The sequence below is a fragment of the Mustela nigripes genome, chromosome 13, assembly GCF_022355385.1.
Source record: "Mustela nigripes isolate SB6536 chromosome 13, MUSNIG.SB6536, whole genome shotgun sequence".
Lineage (NCBI taxonomy): Eukaryota > Metazoa > Chordata > Mammalia > Carnivora > Mustelidae > Mustela > Mustela nigripes.
Genome location: NC_081569.1, coordinates 41,881,427 through 41,898,816, shown reverse-complemented (window position 1 = coordinate 41,898,816; position 17,390 = coordinate 41,881,427). Strand labels below are relative to the sequence as shown.

The 17,390-nt window shown below is 34.5% G+C and overlaps 1 protein-coding gene across 3 annotated transcripts in view; it reads left to right on the top strand.

Annotated features, from left to right (window-relative positions):
* Window positions 1–17,390, top strand: part of VPS13C (vacuolar protein sorting 13 homolog C) — a 183,204-nt gene that overhangs the window by 35,097 nt on the left and 130,717 nt on the right. For all 3 annotated transcript variants that reach the window (XR_009399065.1, XM_059372078.1, XM_059372079.1), the window contains 8 exons: window positions 876–935; window positions 5,672–5,731; window positions 6,675–6,755; window positions 8,283–8,340; window positions 10,357–10,484; window positions 14,325–14,431; window positions 14,989–15,160; window positions 16,925–16,987. Coding sequence is in view for 2 of the 3 variants with exons in the window: in XM_059372078.1 (XP_059228061.1) it covers window positions 876–935; window positions 5,672–5,731; window positions 6,675–6,755; window positions 8,283–8,340; window positions 10,357–10,484; window positions 14,325–14,431; window positions 14,989–15,160; window positions 16,925–16,987 (729 nt within the window). In the remaining variant the exon portion in view is untranslated. The remainder of the gene's footprint in view (window positions 1–875; window positions 936–5,671; window positions 5,732–6,674; window positions 6,756–8,282; window positions 8,341–10,356; window positions 10,485–14,324; window positions 14,432–14,988; window positions 15,161–16,924; window positions 16,988–17,390) is intronic.

Sequence of the window (17,390 nt, the reverse complement as noted above, 5' to 3'; positions counted from 1 at the left end):
TGAAACTGGTGCACATTATTTTGAGCTAGTTGTCTGTAGGTATAAAAAGATGAGTTTGGGAATAAAGGAGGATATTAAAAACTGAGCTCACAATGTCCTTTGTGCTTCTCAGTTATTCCAGAGCATGCATTTTTGCTACATTGCGAAGGATCTGTGCTCTGGAGTCTATGTGACTATACCCTGGATGCTTTAGAACATTATGTTTTTTTCCCTTTCTCCTGAGTTTCCTTGGTTTCTGTAATGGCCCCCAAATACTCTATAAGACTTGAACATCCTTATGATGTGTAAAACAATGACATTATACACAGTGTGGTACAGTATAACCATGGTGTGTCAGTATAACTTATGAATTGAAGATCAGGAATAGAAGAAAAGTTTCATAGGTTAAGAGTCTGAGGAAATTAATTAGAATCTTGGGCATTTCCTAACAAAGCATTTTGAAAAGTTAAGGGTATTAAAGACTTAAAGAGACAGTTCACATTTCTAAGTGTGAAAATCGTGAATGTTTGAAAAGTAATTTAGTTGCCGTGTTATTCTCTGTGACATCTTGTTCTGTTTATCTTTGAAGAACATCTTTAATGATAGACATAAAGAAAACTGTTTATTTTCCACTATTTAGACAAGAACCTAGTTATTGAGCAAAGAGTTTAATTCATAATAAGAGTTCCACTGGGAAAGTGCCATGTCAATGTCCTGCCTGAAAAATATGGATAATCTTAGCCTTGTTATTCTCTTTTCGCCCCACCCTCAACAAATCCATTTGGGTTGTGACTTACTTGTAAACTAATTGCCCTATGTTGCCCATTGTACAGAGTGGAACATGGATTCACTCTCCCCATCAGTGGATTTTAATGACACCTTTTCTTTTTTGCTAGGTCACTGATCCACAGCAGCCTCTGTCATTTGGTATTACATTGGGAGAACTTAGTCTGTTGGTAATGTTGGCCTTATTTATAATTTTTGTGTAACTTGTTAAATATTCCCAAGTCACAGGGTGAATTGCCTAAAATCAACTATGGGTACAAATAGCTATTTTATTTTTATGTATAATTTTTTCACAGTTTTTCTAGAAGTTCAGAATTTATTGTGATGCTGTTATTACATTCTCTAATTATTTTGATTTGTCTTTGAACTTAAATATCAAAATACCAATATCAAACATTTTTAAAGAATTAAAAGCTGTGGGAAAACAAGTGGGGAAATAGGGAAAAGTAAATTTTTATAGATCATGTTCTCATTCTTGGTATAGGCAGGTAGACTTTCCAAATAGCTTGTAAATGTATATTTGTACCTCTGTGTGTGTGTGTGTGAGAGAGAGAGTGTGTGTTTGAGTATTATATTGAGATGTATATAAGGTCGTTTATTTTGGTTATATATTTTATTTTACATGTTAAAATTAAAAAATTTATAGGGGCGCCTGGGTGGCTCAGTGGGTTGGGCCGCTGCCTTCGGCTCAGGTCATGATCTCAGGGTCGTGGGATCGAGTCCCGTGTCGGGTTCTCTGCTCAGTAGGGAGCTTGCTTCCCTCTCTCTCTCTCTCTGCCTGCCTCTCTGCCTCCTTGTGATCTCTGCCTGTCAAATAAATAAATAAATAAAATCTTTAAAAAAATTAAAAAATTAAAAAAAATTAAAAAATTTATATTTCATTTTATTATACAGTTTGGTTTAAGATCTTTAAGGGTAGATAGTATGTACATTCATTCAGGTTGGACATTTTCCCCTCTATTTTCTGTGGACAGCTAAGTGGTAGGAAAAATGTTTTAAGGTTAAGGACAGTGAACAGTAAATCTTGCTGGGTACATGTTTGTCTTAATGATAGTTATATGGAGAGCGCCTTAGTGTAAGGAAAGAAGAGGAAGAGAAATGAGAGAGAAGTGGAGTACCAGAGAAACAGAAAAAGGACATGATTACATAAAGGCCTTCAGAATGATATTTCCAAACAGATAAATAGAGATGTCCATCAAATTGAAGACCAAAGCACAAACAAACAAACAAACCCTGGAGAAACAAAGTTAAGGGAGTCAAGGAAGCTAGTGTTTGTTTATTTTTTTAAGATTTCTTTATTTATTTGACAGAGAGAGAGAGAGAGATCACAAGTAGGCAGAGCCTCAAGCAGAGAGAGAGAGGGGGAAGCAAGCTCCCTGCTAAGCAGAGAGCCAGATGCAGGGCTCGATCCCAGGACCCTGAGATCATGACCTGAGCAGAAGGCAGAGGCTTAACCCATTGAGCCACCTAGGTGCCCCAAAGCTAGTGTTTATTATACTGTTTTTCCTCTGCTTCTTTCCAAAATGATTTTTAAGTGGTTTTGATTAAAAAAAAAAAAAAGAAATATACAATAATAGGGACTAGAGATAATTGCTTCAGAAAAACCAGACTAACAGTATTAGTCATAAATGAGCGCAATAGTTTATGTTGAGCTTCTCGCCAACAAAATTAAAAATTAAAAAAATAGTTATGTACCTCTCATTGACTGAGAGAGGCATCCTAGTGTATAAGAATGATATGTAATTTCCTTAGTGTGTATTGTTGTTTGATTCTCTGTATCTTTTCTCAGACTCTTCATACTGTTTTCTTTGCCTGTATTACTTTCTTCCCTTTGTCTCCCCGGTGATTCTGTTCAGGTTTTAATTCTTATGTTAGATATTACCTTGTCTTTCTTACTCCTTTTTTACTTTCCTCTTAGAATTTATCATTCTTTCTTTTATGCTCCCCATTATATTTTATTATAGTACCTGTCACATATTATTGTACTGGTTACCATGGTGATCTTCTGTCTAACCTTCATTCATTCACTCATAAAATTGTACCTTTATTTTAGAATTTTTGCGATGATTAAATGAGATAGTTTGTGTAAAGTATTTGGTACATGTGTGACTCGGTTATTTCCTGCTTCAGCTACTACATTGACTATAATAACAACAGTAACCCCAAACTTATTTCTTTCTGTATCCATATCATTCCTTTTTTCCATCTTTGCAATTACAATCTATCTCATATATAGGGTAATCTTCCCACCTCTGATCTGGATCCTATCCTCCCCATGTCCTGGGAGTCTTTTTTCCTCCCTTTCTCTCTGCCTCTTTTCCTCCCTTCCTTCTTTCTTTCCATCAATTTCCTTCTCTTCTCTAAATCTTCAACTCCCTTTCCTCCCACTTTTCTCTTCTACCACTCCTTACTGTAAGCTAAATTTAAACACATTCAGGTCTGCCTTTTACAACCAAACTAAAAAGGCCCTCCTGAACCTTCTCCCACTCCACCTAGGCCCCATCTAACTGCTACCTTCTTTTCAACTCAACTTTTTGAGAGAATTCTCTACCTTTACTATCTTTGTTTCCCCCACCCCTGCTGGTTCCTTGCCCATTGACTCTGCTACTCCTCTGAAATTTTTCCTTTCAAGTTCATTAGTTACACCCTGGCTGCTCAAAAAACTAATTTAGTTTATCTCATTTGACATTGTTGGTCATGCCGACTTTCTAGAAATATGATCATGCTGTTATTTCCATATTCTTGTGGCTTTCTTTGCAATAATTATTTATTTGATTTTTTAAAAGAATGTGGAGCTTCACCATTTTATAGGCTTGCTCTCTCTCGCTCTTTTTTTTTTATTCATACACAATTACTTCCACACAGATACAAAGTATCTGTGAACTCAGTTAAATTAGAACCTCCTCTTTATCCATTCTTCTGTTGAAGGACATCTTGGCTCTTTCCATAGTTTGGTGATTGTGGACATTGCTGCTATGAACACTGGGGTACATATGGCCCTTCTTTTCACTACATCTGTATCTTTGGGGTAAATACCCAGTAAGGCATTTGCCAGGCCGTAGGGTAGCTCTATTTTTAATTTTTTGAGGAATTTCCACACTGTTTTCTAAAGTGGCTGCACCAACTTGCATTCACACCAACAGTGTAAGAGGTTTCCCCTTTCTCCACATCCTTTCTGTTGTTTCTTGCCTTATTAATTTTTGCTGTTCTAACTGGTATAGCGTGGTATTTCAGTGTGGTTTTGATTTGAATTTCCCTGACGGCTAATGATGATGAACATTTTTTCGTGTGTCTGTTAGCCATTTGTATGTCTTCTGGTGTAGTAGTGTCTGTTCATGTCTTCTGCCCATTTTTTTTTTTTTTTTGACTTGATTATCTGTTTTTTGGTGTTGACTTTGAGAAATTTCTTATAGATCTTGGATATCAGCCCTTTGTAGTGTCTTTTGCAAATGAATGTTTTCTCCCCATTCCATGGGTTGCCTCTTTTTGTTGACTATTTCCTTTGCTGTGCAGAAGCTTTTTATCTTGATGAAGACCCAAAAGTTCATTTTCACTTTTTTCCCCTCGCCTTTGGAGACGTGTCTTGAAAGAAGTTGCTGATGTTGAAGAGATTACTGCCTATGTTCTCTTCTAGGATTTTGATGGATTCCTATCTCACAATGAGGTTTTTCATCCATTTGGGTTTATCTTTGTGTATGGTGTAAGAGAATGGTCAGGGTTCATTCTTCTACATATAGCTGTCCAATTTTCCCAGCACCATTTATTGAACAGACTGTCTTTTTTCCACTGGATATTTTTTCCTGCTCTGTTGAAGATTATTTGACCATAATGATGAGGGTCCATATCTGGGCTTTCTACTCTGTTCCATTGGTCTGTGTGTCTGTTTTTGTGCCAGTACCATGCTGTCTTGGTGATCACAGCTTTGTAATAAAGCTTGAAATCAGGCAGCAGGATGCCCCCCAGCTTTGTTTTTCTTTTTCAACATTTCCTTGGCAATTTGAGGTCTTTTCTGGTTCCATACAAATTTTAGGATTGTTTGTTCCAGCACTTTGAAAAATGTGGATGGTATTTTGATTGGAATGGCATTGTAAGTATAGATTGCTCTGGGCAGCATAGACATTTTAACAATGTTTATTTTTCTGATCTATAAGCATGGAATGTTTTTTCATCTTTTGTATCTTCTTCAGTTTCTTTCATAAGTGTTCTGTAGTGTAGTTCCTCGAGTATAGATCCTTTACCTCTTTGGTTAGGTTTATTCTAAGGTATCTTATGGTCCATATATACAATGGAATATTACTTAGCCTTCAGAAAGGATGAATACCCAACTTTTGCATCAACATGGATACGACTGGTGGAGATTATGCTGAGTGAAATCAGAGTCAAGCAGAGAGAGTCCATTGTCATATTGTTTCACTTGTGGAACATAAGGCATAGCATGGAGGACATTAGGAGAAGGAAAGGAAAAGTGAAGGCGGGGAATCGGAGGGGGAGATGAACTATGAGGAACTGTGGACTCTGAGAAACAGACTGAGGGTTTTGGGGTTGGGGGATTTGGGGAATGAGCGAGCCTGGTGGTCGGTATTAAGGAGAGCCTGTTTTGCATGGAGCACTGGTGTTATACGTAGACAATGAATCTTGGAACACTACATCAAAAACTAATGATGTAGTATATGGTGACTAACATAATACAATAAAAAAAAAAGAAATAAATTAGAACCTCCTCAATTCTATTTTCACTGTTCCTTTGATTTTGTCATATAGACAGGGAAGGAAACAGCTCACAGTTTAGCTCATGGTTAACTAGGTGTCATTTCTTTTATCTAAGTTATTTTGTTATAGTTTATAAATATTAGAGTACTGTTTTATGATATATATACTTTGTTTCACAGTTACTTTTTTCTTTTAGACTGCAAATGAACACTGGACTCCATGCATATTAAATGAAGCAGAAAAAATTATATACAAGGTATTAGACTGGATTAAGAATTTCTTGTTATTTTTCTAGGTACAAACAATGTGCAACTGGAGTAGGAGTTAAAATTGTAAGGTCTAGTTTGGGCTCTGCTACTTACTTTGTGACCTTCTGTAATCACTTACCTTTTCTGATGTTTAGGTTCTTCACCTAGCAAAAAAAAATCAGATAAAATTAATATTTCCCAAGTTGTATTTTATGGAGCATTAGGTAATTGAGATATTAGATTTGTAGAAAAAATATTCCCTGATCAAGATTACTTACCAAAGTACTAAACTGTACATAGTTAAGCTGTAATCACAGGACTTCACAATACTTTAAATATGCTAATAAACATTGTGAATTTTTCAAGAGGGTTGTCTAGTATGTTGCTGTTGCTTTCCCACCTTACTGTTCTAGAATCCCCTCCCTCGCCCCTCTTTCTAAACAGTCATTCATATCTACTGGAGGAATCATGTCTTTCTTATTCAGCAAAACATGTACAAGAGTAAATTCTGTTAGTTGTTACATGTTACATGTAACAAGTCTGTTAAAGAGTAAATATTTGACAATTTAATGAGTTAATCTCCTTAGAGAGTGTTGCTGGAAGCACAATTTACTGAATGCTAAGATTAATAATAAAGTCCATGAATAATAAAGTCCATGAATGCTTGTTTTTTTTCCCATTTTTGCTTTATTTTTTTTCCTTTAAAAGTTCAAAATGGGGGGAGGGTATGTACTATGGTGAGTGCTGTGAAGTGTGTAAACCTGGTGGTTCACAGACCTGTACCTCTGGGGCTAATAATACATTGTATGTTTATAAAAAAATTTAAAAATTTTTTTTAAAATTTCAAAATGGCAATTGGATAATTCTAGGGTGAATGTGAGAATAATCTTTTAATATTGATCATAATTTTCATTTGTCAGTTGCTTGACATCTTTTATTTTTCTTTTATAGCTTATACGACTTGATAGTCTTAGCGCCTACTGGAATGTAAACTGCAACATGTCTTACCAGGGATCAAAGGAACAGATCTTGGTAATTTCAATTTATAACTGGAAGAGCTAACTCTACTCCCTAAATTTTTTTAACTTAAGAGGTCTTTAATGAGCACAGGGTATATTTTTTGTTTAAGTTATATTAAACCAAATGAGAATTGTGAAACAGCTCTTGAAATCCACTCCTTTTTAATCTAAAAAAAAAAAAATTTTTTTTTAAGATTTTTTAAAAAATTTATTCATTTAAGAGAGAGAGTATGAGAGCAGGAACATGAGCCGGGAGGAGTGTCAGGGGTAGAGGGATGAGCCAAAGGCAGATGCTTAATTAACTGAGCCACCCAGGTGCCCCCGAATGAACTCTTTATAAAAGCACTTATGGGGGAGCCTGGGTGGCTCAGATGGTTGAGTGTCTGCCTTCAGCTCAGGTCATGATCTCCAGGTCCTGGAATCAAGCCCCATGTGGGGCTCTTAGCTCAGTGGGGAGTCTGCTTCTCCCTTTCCCTTTGCCTCTCCGCTGCTTGTGCTCTCTCTGTCTCTGTATCTCTCTCAAATGAGTAAATAAATAAATCTTTAAAAAAAAATCTGCATCTAAACTTCTGGAGGGAACTATTTAAAAAAATAAATAAAAAGCACTTATGATTTTGAAGATCTTTGTGAAATCATTTACTACACAGTGGGGTAATAACCTATACTATTAAACTAAAACTGCTCTTATGGTTTTATGCTCTCATTTTGATGGCATTACGTTGCATTTCATATAAGAATGATTACTTATAGAGTATTATAGAGAAAGATGGTACTTTCGAGATATAAAGAATATATCCTTAGGAAATTTTCTTTTAAAGTATAATTGATCTTAGAAAATATTTTAAGCATTTGTGATGATGATTTCCTCAACAGTGAAAGGCTAATTCAAAACTTCAGTGTGCTAAGTTAATCTTAGTCATTTTTATATACTTAGAGGAAAAAAGAAGAGTTGAATTTTCTGAACTTGAATTAATTCAAGATTCTTTCTCTTATTGCTCAGAAATTCTTTCTCTTATTGCTCAGAAATTGCTTATTGTAACAAATAATTTGCCTTTTTCTAGAAAGTGTTTGAAATCCTAATTCATGGATGTTTAGTTCTTTTTTTATTTTTAAAGATTTACTTATCTTTTTGAGAGAGAGGCTAAGAGAGCCTGTGCAAGTGCATGGGGGGAGGGATTGAGGGAGAGAGAATCCTGAAGCTGACTTCCCACTGAGCCCAGAACCTCACCCCAAGATCCTGACCAGAGCCAAAATCAAAAGTTGGCCACTTAGCCAACTGAGCCACCCAGGTGCCCCAGTTTTTGTTTTTAAGTCAGAGGGGAACAGGGTGTGATAAAACTTTTAGATATTTTAGAATTTTTAAAAATGATCTACTTCTATATTTTATTCAGAAGAAATATATCCATAAGTAATGCTCATTGTATTTTTCTTATGGACTACTAATTACAAAGAAAAGAATAAAGATATAGCTTTAAGAACCATATGTGTAGCTGAACATGTGTGCATTTTTTTTCATTCTCATCTTCAATTTTCTGTTTAGGATCAGCTGAAAAGTGGAATTCTTAGAAGTAGCAATATACCTGTAAATCATCAGTACAGTAAGTAGTGGTAAAAGTTTATTTCATGTTATAGGAAGTAAAGGATTAAATACTCTGTCTCAATATATTTTTTCTGGTAAGGTTACTTTGACAAAGAGGAAGAATTTTATATTTTAGTTTTATAATGTTTTTATTTTAGTTTTATAATATATTATAGTTTTATAATTAGTTTTATATATTTTAGTTTTATAATAATATATTTAGTTTTAAATAAAGTTTTAGTTTTGGATTATAACAAATTGTTAAGGAATAGATTATGACACATACGCCACTGGAGAATAAGAGAAGAGGGTAGTAGTGTTGTAGTTTACTCCCAACAGCTAAACAACCTTGACCTCCATGTTTCCTTCTTGTTATCACCTTTGTTTTAGGAATTAGGTTTTCTTTCCTTTTTTTAATAACTAAATCCCTGAGATTTTGGTATTCAAGTCAACCTTGCCATGTCACTATTAGAATGTTATGACAAACCAACCACTCGAGAGATTTTTCTAAGTGGCTTTTCTAATTCTTGGTATCCTCATCTTTACTTATTTTTAAATAGACTGCTAACAAAGCAGACTATTTATTTGTGCCATCTATTTTCTCCATTTTAGTTTCATTCCAAAGAGGCTATTTTTTTTTTCATTTTATATGTGAGAATTTTCTTTTTCTTTTTTTTTTAAATTTCTTTCCAGCATAACAGTATTCATTGTTTTTGCACCACACCCAGTGCTCGATGCAATACGTGCCCTCCTTAATACCCACCACCTGGCTCCTCCAGCCTCCCCCCACACCTCTTCAAAACCCTCAGGTTGTTTTTCAGAGTCCATAGTCTCTCATGGTTCGTCTCCCCTTCCAGTTTCCCTCAGCTCCCTTCCCCTCTCCATCTCCCCATGTTCTCCTTGTTATTTGTTATGCTCCACCAATAGGTGAAACCATATGATAATTGGCTCTCTCTGCTTGACTGATTTCACTCAGCATAATCTCTTCCAGTCTCGTCCATGTTGCTACAAAAGTTGGGTATTCATCCTTTCTGAAAAAGGCTATTTTTTTTTTTAATTGAGTATACCCCTTTATGTTTCTTCAGCTTTCATGCCCATCTTCTTCCATATTCCGTATTACTCTGGTTCACTGTTGTTTTCTTCATATTCTTTTATAGCTGACTGCCTTTATGTAAGAGTTGGCACTTTCTTTTTATGTTCACAGATGTATTTAGTGATGATGTTTTCAGATGAAAACAGAGAAGTATTTATTTTCATTTGTGAAAGAACTAGCTCAGAAGAATCTACAACTTCATTTATAAGTGGTATCTTCCACTTATAAAAACCTCTAAATAAGTTAAAAATTTTATACAATCTTATGCAATTGTAAATACTGTAAGATATCACAGTTTATCTTATTTTAATGCTATTCACAGTTAAATGTATCGTATTACTTTGCCTTGTTTGTCACCTTACCTAATACACCTTTTCATGCTAGTTTTTAACTTCAAGAATATTTTTTGGCTTGATTCTAAGATTATATATGTAATGGTTGTTTTGAAAAATTGTGAAGTGGTAAGGACTTTTTTCTTGGTAATATGTATCTAATTTGTGATTCTGTTCCTAAATTTAATTTGTGATTCTGTTCCTAAGTTCTGCCAATGAGTAAATAAGACAAATTAATCAAATTTTGTTTCCTACCTTGTGTTAATATTTTTAATGAATACTAAAGTGATTAAATGTCTTGTAGTAAGTAAGAGAAGCCTGATTTTACACAGACTGAATAAGTAAGAGTAGATTGTCTATTACTTTTGTACATTTTTACTTAGAGGTGTAGGACTCCAATTTCATCCTTGGAGATTCCACTTTAACTTGCAGTTCGTATTACACAGATGAATAGTTGCTTGAATATTTTTTGGTAGTGATTTTTTACATTTTTTGCATTTTTTTTAATTACTTTTCTATACTTTCACTGTAACAGTGTTCTCATAATTATATACAGTTGTTCATATGTAAGGGCATATAAACATATCTATGTCTTCCCTTGTGATGTAAGTTTTCCAGCCAATATCAGCTTCTGCAAAGCTCTACATGAATCCTTATGCGGAAACAGAGCTCAAAACACCCAAACTTGATTGGAACATAGAAGTACAGAACATTGCCATTGAGTTGACCAAACCTCAGGTAAGATTCAGGTGGTCATTTCTAGTTTTGATTAGCTTTGATCTCAACTGCTTTTGTCCTTTGTGATTATTCCTTCTCCAGTACTCTAGTAGTTCTTTTATATACTTACATTTCTATTCTATTTATATATATATATACACAAACACACTCATATATGTATGTATGTGTATAGGTGTATATATATTTTTAAGAAAATAAATACTAAATTTAAGAAATCATTTCCTTCATTTTATCTGGTCTTTTCCTTATTGATGGAGAATCTTACCAAATTATAGCAAATGACATTATTTCCATTTAATTTGCAATTGATGGAAGATTTTAATGTGATTTGTTTCTCATTCTTATTATATGCCCTGGGAGTTTAGACAACAGATGGAGAACTGGAAGTAAAAGGAGGACAAGGGATTTAGTTAAATGAGCTTTTAGCTCAGTGCAGCCCAATAAGAATACACAGTGGTTCCCCTTCCCTGTGGTTTCATTTTCCTTGGTTTTGGTTACATGGGTCAACTGTGGTCTGGAAGCAGATGATTTCTTTCTGATGTATGGTCAGAAGGTCAGTAGTGGCCTAACACTGTGTCACTGTGCCTACATCATTCACCTCATTTTATCTCACCATTAGGTGTTTTATCACAAGAAGAAGAAGGATGAATGCAGTACAATAGGATATTTTGAGAGAGAAACGCACACCACATTCACATAACTTTTACTACAGTATATTGTTAGTTCTATTTTATTACTAGTTATTGTTGTTAATCTCTTACTGTACCTAATTTATAATTTAAACTTTGTCATAAGTATATATATGTGTAGGAAAAATATATCATATGTAGGGTTCAGTACTATCCATGGTTTCAGGCATCCACTGGGGGTCGTATAACATATTCCCTGAGGATAAGGAAATATTACTATAATGCGGTTTGTTTTTGTAATTTTAAATTTTCTAGTAGCCACATTAGCAAAGTAAAAAGAAAAGATGAAATTAATTAATAAAATAACATTTTATGTAAGCTAACATTTCCAAAATATTAATCATTGTAAAAAATTGTTAAGCTATTTTACATCTTTTTCTTTTTCCTAAGAAAAAGTCTTTGAAACCTATTTTTAAACTTAAAATACATTTTTTTTTTAAGATTTTATTTATTTATTTGACAGACAGAGATCACAAGTAGGCAGAGAAGCAGGCAGAGAGAGAGGAGGAAGCAGGCTCCCTGCTGAGCAGAGAACCTGATGCGGGACTTGATCCCAGGACCCTGAGATCATGACCTGAGCCGAAGGCAGCGGCTTAACCCACTGAGCCACCCAGGCGCCCCTAAAATACATTTTTTATATTTTAAACTTAAAATTTTATTTTAAGTTTATTTTAAACTTAAAATTTTATTTTAAGTTTATTTTAAACTTAAAATACATTTAAGTTCAGACTACCCATATTTTAAGTGGTGAATAACCACACTGTAACCATTAGGTAGTAGTGCATTAAGAAAAACCAAAAGGTACTCATGAAAGAAATTGAGGAAGACACAAAGAAATGGAAAAATGTTCCATGCTCCTGGATTGGAAGAATAAATATTGTGAAAATGTCTATGCTACCTAAAGCAATCTACACATTTAATGCAATTCCTATCAAAGTACCATCCATCTTTTTCAAAGAAATGGAACAAATAATTCTAAAATTTATATGGAACCAGAAAAGACCTCGAATAGCCAAAGGGATATTGAAAAAGAAAGCCAACGTTGGTGGCATCACAATTCCGGACTTCAAGCTCTATTACAAAGCTGTCATCATCAAGACAGCATGGTACTGGCACAAAAACAGACACATAGATCAATGGAACAGAATAGAGAGCCCAGAAATAGACCCTCAACTCTATGGTCAACTAATCTTCGACAAAGCAGGAAAGAATGTCCAATGGAAAAAAGACAGCCTTTTTAATAAATGGTGCTGGGAAAATTGGACAGCCACATGCAGAAAAATGAAATTGGACCATTTCCTTACACCACACACAAAAATAGACTCAAAATGGATGAAGGACCTCAATGTACGAAAGGAATCCATCAAAATCCTTGAGGAGAACACGGGCAGCAACCTCTTCGACCTCTGCCGCAGCAACATCTTCCTAGGAACAACGCAAAAGGCAAGGGAAGCAAGGGAAAAAATGAACTACTGGGATTTCATCAAGATCAAAAGCTTTTGCACAGCAAAGGAAACAGTTAACAAAATCAAAAGACAACTGACAGAATGGGAGAAGATATTTGCAAACGACATATCAGATAAAGGACTAGTGTCCAGAATCTATAAAGAACTTAGCAAACTCAACACCCAAAGAACAAATAATCCAATCAAGAAATGGGCAGAAGACATGAACAGACATTTCTGCAAAGAAGACATCCAGATGGCGAACAGACACATGAAAAAGTGCTCCATATCACTCGGCATCAGGGAAATACAAATCAAAACCACAATGAGATATCACCTCACACCAGTCAGAATGGCTAAAATCAACAAGTCAGGAAATGACAGATGCTGGCGAGGATGCGGAGAAAGGGGAACCCTCCTACACTGTTGGTGGGAATGCAAGCTGGTGCAGCCACTCTGGAAAACAGCATGGAGGTTCCTCAAAATGTTGAAAATAGAACTGCCCTATGACCCAGCAATTGCACTATTGGGTATTTACCCTAAAGATACAAATGTAGTGATCCAAAGGGACACATGCACCCGAATGTTTATAGCAGCAATGTCCACAATAGCCAAACTATGGAAAGAACCTAGATGTCCATCAACAGATGAATGGATCAAGAAGATGTGGTATATATACACAATGGAATACTATGCAGCCATCAAAAGAAATGAAATCTTGCCATTTGCGACAACATGGATGGAACTAGAGCGTATCATGCTTAGCGAAATAAGTCAAGCAGAGAAAGACAACTATCATATGATCTCCCTGATATGAGGAAGTGGTGATGCAACATGGAGGCTTAAGTGGGTAGAAGAAGAATAAATGAAACAAGATGGGATTGGGAGGGAGACAAACCATAAGTGACTCTTAATCTCACAAAACAAACTGAGGGTTGCCGGGGGGAGGGGGTTTGGGAGAAGGGGGTGGGATTATGGACATTGGGGAGGGTATGTGATTTGGTGAGTGCTGTGAAGTGTGTAAACCTGGTGATTCACAGACCTGTACCCCTGGGGATAAAAATATATGTTTATAAAAAATAAAAAATTAAAAAAAAAAAAAAAAAAAAAAGAAAAACCAAAAGGAAGAAGCTAGATTTGCTCTTCTCTTTACCTTATCTACAGTCCTGTGTGTGTGTGTGTGTGTGTTTTCCTCCATTTGAGTGGTTTACCAGGCGCATGCAGAGTTTTATTGTTGGTAAGATGGGCAATTAGATAGCTTTATCTTGCTTTAGTTATATAATGATTTTCTGGAGCGGTTTGCAAATCAGCTCATAGATAGTCCATGCTGAAATGATGGTCTAATGGAGAATATGTAGTTTTAGAAACAACCATATTCTAGTCCCTAGTTGCAAATAGCATGTGTGTTGTTTCAGTGGGCCTTTATTGCGCACTGTAACGTGTTTGAAAATAGGATATATTACTATTGATGGTACAGCTGTTTATTTGACAGCACTTTTTTCTTTTTGTAGTAGAACTTAAAAATTATGTTACAACTTATAATGAATGTCATCTTAAATTTGATGAAATATGATATTAATAGGCAGGCAACGATGATATTCATTGTTCAGGGAAGTTAGAGTTTTACTATACTGAAAATATACTAAAATTTGGTGTTTATCTCTGTGTTCAATGTAATAAATATAACTATTTTTTTGTTTTAATAGTACTTAAGCATGATTGACCTTTTGGAGTCAGTGGATTATATGGTTAGAAATGCTCCTTATAGGAAATATAAGCCTTATTTACCACTTCATACCAATGGTCGACAATGGTAAGTTAGACTCTTTTTTTTTTTTTTAAATGAGAAACATATAGTTAGGAACTCTCAGATTTAAGAGACCTTTAAAGCCATGTAATGAAGCTACTCTTTTTTTTCTTGATAGACATGAGAGGGATATCTTACATATTATGTCTTTGTTACTTTTCTCGTATATACATTCTCTTGTGATCTTGCTTTTAGACTGTTTCGAATTCTCAGCTTAGCATTAAGACTTTAATCACGTTTTGGTCTTAGTGCTCTTTAGTCACCACATGGGCTCAACGTTACAACCATATTGAGATAGTAATAAATTTGCATAACATGTCATTTTGTGTCTTTATGATTTTGCTTTGACATACCCTCTTACTGGAGTAATTAGCTCATTTTGCAATTTGTTTAAGCTGGAGAATTGTACTGGGGAATTGAAATGTTAATTACTGGGCTCTTAGAGGAGAACAGTTAATAAGAACAAAAAATGTAACAACATAGATCTAAAAAGTAAAAGCCATTTTCCTGCTGCTTCTTAAACCTTTGTTTTCAAATGTGCATTAACAAAATTTGATTTGCAGGTGGAAATATGCAATTGATTCTGTTCTTGAAGTTCATATAAGAAGGTATACACAGATGTGGTCATGGAGTAACATAAAAAAACACAGGCAGTTGCTCAAGAGTTATAAAAGTGCCTACAAAAGCAAGCTAACCCAGACTAAAGTCCCAGAAGAAATACAGAAACAAATTCAGGTATAACTCATATATATTGATGAAAACTATTCTTTGTTAAATCATCCTTTAAGTTTTCCTAAAATAATTTGAATTAAAATATAATTTTAGAAAGAATATAGGGCATGGATTGCACGGAGCACTGGGTATTACATTGCAAACAATGAATCATGAAACACTACATCAAAAACTAATGATATACTGTATGGCGACTAATGTAACATAATAAAAAAAGAGAAAGAATAAAACTGATTTCTTTTTGAGATAATTTTATGGGAAAATACAGAGTATTTTTTCAGTTTTTTTTCTTTAAACAAATATTTCCTTCTCATCCTAGTATCAGATAAAAGATACTAGAATACAAGAAACTATTTGGAGAAATGCATTTGGTTTTTACGATAATGTTTATAAAATCAGTGTCAGAGTTATTCAAATATATGTTTATTATTAGCTAGATGTATGTTATTAGTTTTGTTAGTGGCTTTTTTTCAGAGTTCCAAGTATTATATATAAAAAAACAGCTCTTTTTTTTTTTTTTTTTTAAAGATTTTATTTATTTATTTGACAGAGAGAAATCACAAGTAGACGTAGAGGCAGGCAGAGAGAGAGAGAGAAGGAAGCAGGCTCCCTGCTGAGCAGAGAGCCCGATGCGGGACTCGATCCCAGGACCCTGAGATCATGACCTGAGCCGAAGGCAGCGGCTTAACCCACTGAGCCACCCAGGCGCCCAAAAAAACAGCTCTTATATTCCTCAAAATAGGAACCCCTATTAAATACAGAAAAATACCCCATAGTATATAATTTGCTCAGTGTCGTCTGGTCCTGATTATATAACCATTTCCGTCATAAATTCATAACATGAAGAATTAATTGCATTCCTATTATTCTGAAATAATATGAGAATTGCTAATATTATATATTAGAAAAAGCATCAAGTTTCTTAGCCTCTCAGATCTGATGTTCTCATCAGAGAACATGTATAAAATGGAAACAATATTTGTTTTACAGAGCTGTGAGAATTTCATGAACTAGCACATAGATTACTTCATACATAGGTCACCTAATACATGTTTAGGTTTTTATTTATTTTTATAGAAATTACCCAAATTGGTTTCTACTTAAACATAGTTGTTGATTTGTAGAATTTTTCATTCTTAAATTTTGTGTTTTATGTTTTTCATTCTTTTTTTTTTTTTTTTAAAGATTTTATTTATTTATTTGACAGACAGAGATCACAAGTAGGCAGAGAGGCAGGCAGAGAGAGAGAGAGAGAGGGAAGCAGGCTTCCTGCGGAGCAGAGAGCCCGATGCGGGGCTCGATCCCAGGACCCTGAGATCATGACCCGAGCCGAAGGCAGCAGCCCAAACCACTGAGCCACCCAGGCGCCCCTATGTTTTTCATTCTTAAACTCTGTGTTTCATTCTTTAAATTCTTTGTTTATGCCTTTAGTACAATGGTATAAAATAGTATGAAAAAAAGTGAGTTAATACAAACCATAAGGATAATACCTAAAACAAGCCATCCTCCTAAATATTCTTGTTTCTATAATGGTGTCATTAAATTCCTGTTTTTATATTGTATTTATTGAAGATTTGCTTTCTTAGAAAACTTATTTCCATTATTGCAAAAACAAAGTATAAAGCTGAGTGTACATTCAAATTATCCTTTTATTAGATCACAGTTACTGTTTGTTCATAGACTGAACAAGCCTAGAAATCCTAGAATAAAATATTTTTTTAATCTAATGCCATTTTTCTTGTTTACAAGTGTCTCTTTGTTTTATAGGATTTGGAGAAGACTCTAGATGTTTTTAACATCATTTTAGCAAGGCAACAAGCACAAGTTGAGGTAATCATTTTGATGAGCTAATTGTATGTTTTAAGCATGTTACTACTATTCTTTTAAACTTGAGATCAAGAAATCTTTAGCTTCATGGGACTTGTTCAAGTAATAATAAAGGTTGATTTTCCATGCCTTCATTTAGTCTCAAGAGAAAAAAATTGGCATATTGGGGAAAAAATCCCACTAACATGAAAAAGAAAAAATTTTTAAATTTTATAAAAGAATCTGAATCCCCCCAAAGGAAGTAAATAAAAGTTGTCTGTAATCCTAGCAACATAGGATGCTGCTGTTAATGTTTTGACATACAGTCTTCCAATTTTTCTCCCTTGCTTAAGTACTAACTGACATATGCTTTTTATCCCCCAACCTTTCACTTTATCTTTGCTTTGTTTCCTTTTCCTTTTCTTCT